This window comes from Propithecus coquereli, unplaced genomic scaffold (assembly GCF_000956105.1).
Source record: "Propithecus coquereli isolate 6110/MARCELLA unplaced genomic scaffold, Pcoq_1.0 Scaffold52, whole genome shotgun sequence".
Lineage (NCBI taxonomy): Eukaryota > Metazoa > Chordata > Mammalia > Primates > Indriidae > Propithecus > Propithecus coquereli.
This window is the reverse complement of record NW_012151063.1, coordinates 1,153,027-1,164,203: the sequence shown is the minus strand read 5'-3', so window position 1 is coordinate 1,164,203 and position 11,177 is coordinate 1,153,027. Positions and strand designations below refer to the sequence as shown.

General features: G+C 46.9%; 1 protein-coding gene across 1 annotated transcript in view; it reads left to right on the top strand.

Moving 5' to 3' along the window:
- The window catches only part of ARSE (arylsulfatase E (chondrodysplasia punctata 1)), an 18,365-nt gene extending 10,150 nt beyond the window's left edge, over positions 1-8,215 (top strand). Inside the window, exons 6-9 of the mRNA XM_012656798.1 lie at positions 742-876; positions 2,477-2,639; positions 4,736-4,857; positions 7,863-8,215. Of these exons, the coding sequence (XP_012512252.1) occupies positions 742-876; positions 2,477-2,639; positions 4,736-4,857; positions 7,863-8,215 (773 nt within the window). The remainder of the gene's footprint in view (positions 1-741; positions 877-2,476; positions 2,640-4,735; positions 4,858-7,862) is intronic.
- The last annotated feature ends 2,962 nt before the right edge of the window (positions 8,216-11,177 follow it).

Here is an 11,177-nt window from a genome sequence, read left to right as displayed (position 1 = left end):
AGACAGAATAACGTCCCCAGAGATGTCCACGTCCTAATCCCATGTGGTAGACAGAATAACGTCCCCAGAGATGTCCACGTCCTAGTCCCATGTGGTAGACAGAATAACGTCCCCAGATATGTCCACGTCCTGGTCCCATGTGGTAGACAGAATAATGTTCCCAGAGATGTCCACGTCCTAATCCCACGTGGTAGACAGAATATTTTTATTTCTAACAACAGACAAACTCTGCTTTTCATCCACAAAAAAGGAAGACTCAACCAAAAAATTAAACTTTAATATGATGACACAAGTGACTTCCAAGTCAAAGCATCCGAGAAAGGGATACATGTGAGGCCACAGGACTGTCATGACACTCGGTCCTCATTAACAGGCACAGCGGGAGAAAGCTTTGTCTGTTGTTAGATATAAAAATCATATAATCCTACTCAACTAATTTTTAAAAAAATCTCTAGGGCACTGTGAATTACATAAATGACAGAATCCCCTTTCGTGTAGCTCTAAGACACTCAGAGTCACTGCTGGTCACAACAGGTCTTTGTCACTGGCATCTGGGATGGCCTTTTCAATCTCTCCTTCCTTCTCTGCACTCTCGGTTTGCCTCACTTTTAAGTTTTGCTGTTTTGTGCAATGCACCTTCCATCCTGGTTGTTTGCCTGAAACCCTGAGGAAACCATACACCGAATAGTTGGGTTTAAGACGTTCTAATCTGACCACCTCAAACACACCTGTGCTTTGCAGGACAGATCCTCGACACGTTGGACAAGGAAGGTTTGACCAACAACACCCTTGTTTATTTCACGTCAGACAACGGGGGGTCCTTAGAGTCTCAACACGGAAACCACCAGTACGGTGGCTGGAACGGGATATACAAAGGTAAGACTGAAAAATTCCCGTGTCCTTGTCTCAGGACTTCATCTCCTCCCGACAATTTCCACCCATTCCTTTGGAATGGGGCCATCCACCCCAGGACAGACAGTAAATACTGCTGCCCAAACACTTTGGTGTTGTCTATCCAGGCAAAAAATTATAATTTGCCACACTCAGGTTTGATATATTTTTTTTTTGCACCATTAAGTGTTTTTAGTAGACTCTCAAAGGTGTACGGCTGTCACCACTATTTAATTTTGTGACATTTTTGTCACCACTCAAGGAAATCTTATACTCATAGAAGTCCCTCCTCATTTCACTGTGCCCAACTCCGCTCAGCCACCCATGTATTTTCCATCTCTGTAAACACACTTCATGCCAAGGGCACCATGCACTACATGGTCTTTTCTGCGTGGCTTTTTCCTTAGCACGATGTTTTTGAGGTTCGTCCACACTGTAGCTGGTATCGATGCTTCCTTCATTTCTATTGCTGAACACTGTCTCCTTGTGTGTATAAATCAGACTTTGTTTATATAGTTATTTGCTGATAGACTCAGGTTTCAATTTTACATTTATGCAATGCATCCGAGAAGGGCGGCCACGTCACATTCAAACTAGGGTTCTAGAACGGTAGACACACCATTATGTCATGCACCACAAAGATTCTAAAACGTGCTGTTCCATATACATAGCTTAACATCGTTGTGGCTTTTTTTTTTTTAACTTGGAAAGCTTTGTTTTTTATTCGGTGAAAGAGTTGTTTAGACTAATGTTGGCAAGCATGCCTACGAAGCACCCGTCTAGTTCATACATGAAAGGGAATATATGCATGCAAATTAAATCAGCTAATGCCTCCCAAGAACTTCTTCCTGTCGAGGGTCTGATCCCTGCACAATCTAAGTGCCGTCTGCGTTGATGTACTCTCCACCCGACATCTTCGTGTGCCACGTACAATGCTAGTGGCACAGCCTCTTTTAAACATACTACATTATTCTCTAAAGGGGTTTTCCCTCGATGTCCCTGAGCCCGCCATTCTGCAAGTGTCAATGCACACGGGCAGGTACAGCTACTTCCCGACGGTCCCTCGTCCCACAGCTATTGCAAAACACACTGCACATCCGAGAGAGGTGACGTATATACATACCCCGGAAGAAGCCAGGGCGAGGATTTGGAGCTGTCAAAGCAATGTCACAGAAATCACAAGAACTCCAATGATCATTGTGGTAGAAACAATAAGAGCCCCCCGAAAATATCCTGCCTCTTCCAGCTCCTGGGGGCTCCAGGCGTCCCTGGGCTTGTGGCCGCGTCACTCCAGTCTCTGCCTCCGTCTCCACGTGGCTTCTCCTCTGCGTCTGTGTCTCCTTTTCTCATAAGCACACCAGTCATTTGGGATGAAGGGCTCACCCAATCCAATGCACCCTAACCAACACCCAGGTTAATAAAAGAATATAAAATCTATCCTCTGCAAGGGGGAACGATAGTGTGTTATAATTTGATTAAAACAGAGAGAAACTTAAAAGAAGCGAAATAAGGCTGAATCGACCAGAGTAGGCATCTCCTTGTGATTTTTAATCTTTTTCCTTTTTCCATTTCTGTTGAAACGCAGGCGGCAAAGGCATGGGCGGCTGGGAAGGCGGGATCCGCGTGCCGGGGATATTCCGCTGGCCCGGGGTGCTGCCGGCCGGCCGGGTCGTCGCCGAGCCCACCAGCCTGATGGACGTGTTCCCCACCGTGGTGCAGCTGGGGGGCGGCCAGGTGCCCCAGGACAGGTACGGAACCACCCAAAAGAAGCCATTCAATTCTGGGTAGAGAAGCCAGCATTTACGGGAAATGATATAGTCACCTTTGCATTGTCATAAAACATCCATGAAATCGGTATCTGGGAAACACTCCCGGCTCTATTATTTAATGCTGGCATCAAATGTTGGTTTTGTTTTATATGCAGAATATCTATTTCCCTTTTCCTAATTCTTAAGTGGAGCACATTTTATTATAAGGGTGACTGTCACTGAAAAATCTAACAATGCAAGATTCACAAGAAATTACTTTTGGTTCAGTGTGGCGGGGACATTTATAGGATTCCAATTTCTCTTGTCTTAAAAAACATAAAAAATTATTTGGGAGGAAATATAAAGAAAATAATTTTTTTTCATAATCTTGAGAGCTTAGGGAAGAACATATATTTAAATTGTAATAGCTGCAAATTTTGTTTTCTTTCTTCTACCCCCTTATAGGTGGCCCATTAGCCCTGCTTAAAAAAAACACCATGTTAGCATTTTAGTGCCTATTAAAATTACGTCCTTAGTAGAAATTTCTAGAAGTTGAATTTCTGGGTCAATAATATGACCACTTATAGGCAAATCTCTTGACGTATTTTGTCAAATTGTATCCTAGAAATTGCTACCAGCCATAAGTGATAGTGTCCATATTAAAAATAATAGACCTAAAGTCATTTAAAACTATTTCTGTATACATAATTTATACTTATAGACATGAGTATATATATATAGGTTTATTATGCATGTTATATAATTTTTAGGTATACACATGTATGTGTTATAATTTTCATTGCTTTATCATTCTCAATTTTAAAATTTTTATACATTCTACATTTCTCTCGTTTTCTCTTTTTTTTACATTGAATTACATGTCCTGTTTGATTTTTTTCTAATAGGCTATTGATATATATTTTTAAATTTATAACGTGTCCTGTGTTTAAAAAGAAAATTTTTGTGTACCATATATATTGCAAATGCATTTCACTAGAAGGTAAAATAGATTTAGATATACATTATTGGTTGGTTATATTATTATCTAGACACACATATACATATGTATGTGTGTGCATATATGATTATATATATTTTGTCTTTTATTTCATTTTTTTCACGGTAACTTTGACCAAGCACAATCTATTTGAGGTTCTGAATTTTCTACCTGGGTTGAGAACCTTAACCCTGTTTTTTTAAAAATCCTCAATTTATTGCTATTCTAAGTTCATGGCGTCTATAAAAATATACCATCGGTGTATTACTTTTTTTAATTTGAGATGCAAGACCCTGCAAAGTTTTCAAAATAATTTAAGAGAAATTAAATAAGGTCACTGCAAATTTTCCACTTAAAGGAAAACTTCATCACCTTCACCCGTGTGGAAAATGAGTGCTCCGATTCAATCAGCATATTATTTATTAGCAGGTGTTTGCTCTATAGATAGCCCAGAGTGGACAAGGGGAAAAGAGACACAGGTATATATATTTCCCATCCCATAGCAACTGATCCTGTAATTGGAAAGCAAACTGCACGGTTATCCCTGCAAATCCACAGGTGGATTCAACCTCCGTGCTAACAAGGGAGCCGAAGGGAAACTGCAATGCCGAGAAGATAGAGCCGGGCTTTGCACAATGAGCAGTATTTTAAAAGGAAGAAAGGGCAGGCTACAGAAAGGAGGAAATGCTAGTCCAGGAACTCTCCAGGAACAGAACTAGTGCGAAGCTTTGTTGAAGAATACAACATATTCTATAGCAACTGAAAGCCCGACACTATGTAAAAACACAAAGGCGTTTGGACAAATGTTTGTCTCATTTTTGCATTCATAATAAGGCTCAGTGGACACTCACCAAGGCCAAACAAGCTGGTTCCCCAGGTAATCCTTTTAGCCAAGGGTGGTATTTGTCCGTGAATAATGCGGGCGGTATTGCGTGCTTGCTAAGGCTCGCTCACGCCTTCTATCTCCTCCATGTTCTGACTCCGCCCTTCCTTCCATGATACGATGCAAGGGGAATGCAGGACCTCGGCCCTGGGTTGGTCACTGCTGTAGGGACAGAACGTCCCCACATCCCTGAGTCCCTCCTGCGCCTTTCTGCAGAGTGATCGACGGCTGGGACCTGCTGCCCTTGCTGCTGGGGACAGCCCAGCACTCGGACCACGAGTTCCTGCTGCACTACTGCGAGACAGCTCTGCACGCTGCCCGCTGGCACCAACGGGACAGTGAGTGGGGTCCCTCCGTCCTAGCACCCTTTGGGAAAGAGTCCCCTGGTGGCATCAAAGCACAGGGCCCCAGAAGCTGGGGGTGGGCGTGACATCCGGCTTCCGTGGTCACCTCTCTCTACATCTTCACATCATTCATTTTTCACACCAGCTTTTAAAACTTAGTTCTTGGCAATGTGTGTCTCCCTCGTTCCAGCAACATCCCTTCTGAGGTCACCTGTCAATCTTCTTACGATTTGGAAAGGGCGTCGTTAACTTGTGGTTTCAGTGCCATGTATGAAATTGTTTTATTTCCTTCTTTCTTTTCCCCAAGACGTGAAGAGCAGCTTCTAGCATCACACACACATACATGCACACACCTGCACCCACACACTGGTGGGGCGAGCCAGTGGCTTGCTGATTTTAGGGGAGAAGAAGTGAGAAATAAAATAGCGATGGTGTCAGTTGATAACACAAGCGGCAGCAGGATGTGAAAATGCAAGAGCTGGTTTCCTGCTGTTCCTTGGAGAAGGGATTATGGCAGGACCTGTGACTCTGCTCTCGAGATATGATTGAGGCTGGAGCTTCTTCTCCTGCTGTTGACCCAGGAACCCTGTAAAAGCAGATTCTCACACAACACTTTGGGAAGAGAGCGGTTTACGTGTCTTTTCCGTGCATTCAGCTCCTTTCAGAAGTTGTGCAGAACGGAACTTCCGCAGGGTGCCCGCCAGCGAGAGAACTCACGGGAGTGATCTTTAACCGTGACCGGGAAGACTGTAGAATTAGCGATTTTCCGGTTATTTCTGCAAGGCTGCCTGCCCCTTTCACATGTATGTGTCTGAGACTTTTCTAATCCATTCTATTCTTCTAGATATGCGTGAAATATTTTAACCGCCTTAGCTTAATGGCACAGTTCCATCTTCGCTGTAACAATTATAACTTTGTAACAAGAGCAGCCACACACTTACTGAATACGTTTTGGGTCTCCAAATTTTCTACATTCTCTTGGCCCCAAAGTCCTTTCAAAAGAGCTATAAAATCATTTGCCACTTTTAAAAAGAAAAAAAATATACGTCCCACAGAGACATTCACCATCATTGCAATAGTTAACTTTACCTTCGATGCATAAGTAGCTTGAGAACATTGGATCGTCCCAAACTCAAACGCGCCATGTTTCTTTGCTTCCTTATTTATTCTTATTTAAAAAGTATTCATTTCATCAAGCACGTATGCCCTTGCCAAGTAATCTCGTTGTATTTTAATCACCTCAATGGCCATGTTCACTGGAGTTTGCCACAGGTTTTTTGTTATCTGTCATTTTAAAAATCCAGCTCTTGCAATTTCTTAATGATGGGATCCTTTCATTTTTTTTTTCTTTTTTAGACAGAGTCTCACTCTCTTGCCTGGGCTAGAGTGCCATGGCGTCATCCTAGCTCACAGCAACCTCAAACTCCTGGGCTCAAGCGATCCTCCTGCCTCAGCCTCCCGAGTAGCTGGGACTACAGGCATGCGCCACCATGCCCGGCTAATTTTTTTCTATATATTTTTAGTTGTTTGGCCAATTTCTTTCTATTTTTAGTAGAGACGGGGTCTCGTTCTTGCTCAGGCTGGTCTCGAACTCCTGAGCTCAAACGATCTGCCCGTCTCGGCCTTCCAGAGAGCTAAGATTACAGGCGTGAGCCACTGCGCCCGGCCAGGGATCCTTTCATTTTAAAGAGAGCAAATGATGTCTGCTTCTGTCTTTGTGTTCCTATCAGAACATCTCACCCATATTCAGTTTGCCTATCTCTCTTTTCTTCCCTTATATTTCCCTCTCTTATTTGCTTTTCACCCCAAGCTTCCTGACTTTCCTTCGTGCTCTTGGGGTGGTTTTTCTTCCTGTGTTTGCAAAGATCGATACCCCGTTTGTGACTCACTCCGCTTAAATGTTCTCCAAAGCATTGTCTCAACACATCCCTGAATGGATATCTTTCCAGAATCTCTCTTATTTAAGGGAATTATAGATTTTTTAAAAGAAATCTCCTTCTTTTCCATCCTTCCCAATATTCTAATCAGGGATGATTTTCATTGCTACATTTCGGGGTTCTTACATTACACATTATCGATGTTGCCTTGGAAAGTTCTTTAACTTCTGAATTCAGTAGCATGTCCTGACCCGTCACTAGGTTCTTTTATGCCGTGACTGCCTCATTTCTGATCTCTCTCCTCTCAGTCATTGGATGAATATGTCAAAAATTTTTTTCAAGGCAGAAAGATAGACGGGCAGTGTATTCCTACTGCCCGTGTATCTCCAACATTGCCTGTTCCGCCTCCCTGGGTCTACTTTGCCTCTGCTGAGTGGCTCCCCAAGACTACTAGCCACACAAATGCCCCCCTTCAGAAAAAAAAAAACACCACGCTTCTCTCTGGGACATGAGCTAGCCCTTCCCTGTATCTGAAACATCAGCTCTGATAACTGGCACCTTACAACCGCCCTGTGCTCTGAGGACAAGCTAAGCCCATTCCTGCCCCAGGGCCTTTGCACGAGCTGTTCCAACCACTTGGAACTCTCTTAGTGGACTGGATCTCCCTGCGGATGGCTCATTGTTGACATTCACGTCCTCAGTTAAATATCACCTTCTCGGATTTCCTGGACCCAAACCAGCCCCTGCACCGCACCCTAGACTCCACCCACGCAAACCTCCCCAGTTAACTTCCCACCACCTGGGTCGATTATACTTTCTGTCCTTACGGATTTACCTACTCTAGATGTTCCATGTAAATGGACTCATACAACACACGCTCTTTCGTGACCTTCCCTGAGCACCACGCTTCCAAGGTTCATGCATGTTGTAGCATGTATTAGGGTTTCATTCCTGTTCCTGGCTGAACACGATGCCATCGTGTGGATGGAAGACATTCTGTTTATCTTTCATCCATCCATGGACACTTGGGTTGCTTCTCCCTTTTAGTTATTTCTAATAACTCTGGAGCAATGCACTTTATTTCCCTCTGGCAACTCTCAGGGGTTCCTGTCCTTCCCCCAGGAGGAAGAGTCTGGAAAGTCCACTACACGACTCCGGAGTTCCAGCCAGCGGGAGCCAGCGCCTGCTACGGGAGAGGAGTCTGCCCGTGCTTCGGGGAGGAAGTGACCCATCACCATCCACCTTTGCTCTTTGATCTCTCCAGAGACCCTTCCGAGAGCCACGTCCTCACGCCAGCCACGGAGCCCTTGTTCTACGAGGTGGTGGGCAGAGTCCAGCAGGCGGTGGAGGCGCAGCAGCGGGCGCTCCGCCCGGCCCCTCTGCAGCTGGACACGCCACACAACACCTGGAAACCCTGGCTCCAGCCCTGCTGTGGGCCTTTCCCCCTGTGCTGGTGCCACGGGGAGGATGACTGACAGTGGGCGTGTGCGAGCAAAAGCTGGAGCCCGGATCTCTGCATTTTTTTGCTCAAGTCGAAACAAACCTTCACCGTGAAGTTAAGGCATCCGTTTGCATAAAGGTGAAGAGTTTCACCCCATTAAAAGAGAAAGAGTCAAGAACAAGTAGCAACGAACAATAAATAGTTGGTAAAATGCACCGTTGTGTGGTCACCCGACCCGCCCAGCAGGGAAGTGGAGAGCAACGGACCTCCTGCTTTGGGGGGATTCTGTCAAGACTCCCGGCCCCCGAAACAGTACAAGTCCCAAGAGAAGGTGTTTCTGTGTCATACAGATTTGCAGAAGAACAGGACATAGGCCCCAAAGGTAAAAACTGGCGTTGGTAAGTCATGGCTGTGCCGCCAATTTATGCAGTGACAAACTGCGCTTTCCGCTGGAACTGCCTCCAAGCGATCATGCATTATCCATGAACGCCCCAGGGGATTGGTGGAACCCTGAGATTGGGAGCTGTGCTGGACTGGCAGGATTCTCCCCGACTCTGGGCTGGGAGGTCACTGCATGGTGGAACTATGTCTCAGAACAGTTGGGCTGCTAGGACAAAAACACCATAAACCAGGTATGCAGAATAGACGCGTGTTGCTCACAGCTCTGGAGGCTGGAAGTCCGAGATCCCGGCGTGGCAGAGGCTGTGTTTGGTGGGGACTCACTTCCTGGTTCATAGACGGCGCCTTCTCGCTGTGTCCTCACGTGGTGGAAGGGGCGAGGGAGCTCTCTGGGGTCCCTTTTATAAGGACCCTGATCCCATCCATGGGGCTCCACCCTCAGGACCTCATCCCCTCCCAAAGGCCCCACCTCCCAACACCACCACCTTGGGGGTGAGGGTTTCAACACATGGGGGGACACACACATTCACACCATAGCAGGCTCCCCTGCCTGCCAGCTTAGCAATGGAGCTTCCCAGAACAGGAGACCAGCAGGAGAGGGAACAGTGAGTCTGGACAAGGTTTCCACAGCCCCTACCCCGTCACCCTCTCTCCATTAACACACACACGCTAGCCTAGTCCCAGCCTGTATGAGTTTGCTCAAGCCACCCTAACCCTAACCCTACCCTAACCCTAATCTTACCCTAACCCTAACACAACAGAAATCTATTTTCCCACAGTCCTGGAGGCTGGAAGTCCCAGATCAAGGTGTCTCAGGGCTGGTTCCTTCTGAGGCCTCTCTCCTGGGCGTGTAGACGCCGTCTTCTCCCTGTGTCCTCATGGGGTCGTCCCTCTGTGCGTGTCTGTGTCCTCATCTCCTCTGCTCATAAGGACACCAGTCCTGCTGGATCAGGGCCCACCCTAGTGACTTCAGTTTACTTTAATCACCTCTTTAAAGACCCATCCGCAAACACAGTCACATTCAAAGGTCCTGGGGTCAGGGCTCCAATGTATGGATTTGGAGGGGGGGGACGCAACTCAGTCTGCTTTGGGGCGGGGGCTAACAGGTCGTTCTGTCTCCAGACCCAAGCACCAGCTCCTCTTGTCAACCACACGCCCTCAACTTATCTGATCCACTCTAACCTCCAACAAATCAGGCTGCTCACAGAGACCAACCCAAGCCAAATCCATCTCCAGCCAATTCTCTTCTGGGGTAAAGAAAGAAATGGAAGTTGGTCAACCGATGGGGCCCCAGTTTCTTCCTCATGGCCATGATTCAGGGAGGAGGACCAGCACTTTTGGCCAGCTGTGTCAGATGCCCTACTGCCCTCAGAGTCACCTCTGAGGTTTTTGTCTTTTTGAGACAGAGTCTGGCTCTGTCACCTGGGCCAGAGTGCCGAGGCATCATCATAGCTCACAGGCAACCTCGAACTCCTGGGCTCAAGTGATCCTCCTGCCTCAGCCTCCCGAGTAGCTGCGACTACGGGTGCATATCGCCACGGCTGGCTAATTTTTTTCTATATTTAATAGAGACGGGATCTTGCTCTTGCTGAGGCTGGTCTCCAACTCCTGACCTCAAGCGATCCTCCTGCCTGGGCCTCCCAGAGTGCTGGGATGAGAAGTGTGAGCCACCGCGCCCAACTCCTCCGAGTTCTTGAGCATCTACGCAGGCAGGGTCACCTCCCTCTCCTTGGTCAGTCACACTCTTGCCCTTGATGGCTTTGAAGCCAAAGTCCCCATAGGGTCTCTACGCCCTTAAAGACAAGTGAGACCTCAGGATCAAAGCTCCCCCACTCTCCCCCACTCCCACAACCTTCCCCAAACAGCACCTCCGAGGCCACCAGCTCCCACTGCCCCCAGCATCACTTAAAATTCCCGAACACTCAAGACATTCCCCGAGGCGGGCTCCGTACGGTTAGGTAATCTACGGAAGCATGCCCAAGGCTCTTGGCACTCTCCTCCCTGCAACATGGGATTTCCTCAAAGGATGGAACCCCCACCCACCCTGCCAAACCTCCATGCAGAGCTACTTCTGGACTCTGTTTCCCGCCTACCCCACCTGCTCCAGGCCTCAGCTAGGCCTTCTCCACCCATGTGATGGTGGCTTAGCAGGGAACCCCAGCCCGGAGGCCCTCATCCATGGAAGCTCCTCTAGAGTAACAGGGCAAAGAGAGAATCCACTAGCAAAGCCCGAGAATTTACCCCACATAGACCAGTCAGCCCAATGAATGTCAACGAACTAAATTTGCCAATTAAAAGACAACGGTCTGTTCTCTACATAGAATTCCTAGCACAATTTCTGGAGATTCCAATTGAATCCTTTTAGGGGGTGGGACTCCTGGCTCTAGAGTTTCCAAAAAGCACCTCCACCCTACCTTACTCCAGGGGAGTTGTAAAGTCTGGCGGCTGAGGGCCCAGCTAATCTAGATCATATGTAACGTCCCCTTCCCCCCACACCTAAGGGTATTTAATAGAAGTCCAGCGTCCTGAATGGACATTGCAAACGCTTGAAATGGCATCTTGATTGCTTTGTTGTTCTGGGCAAACCCCAAGACCCT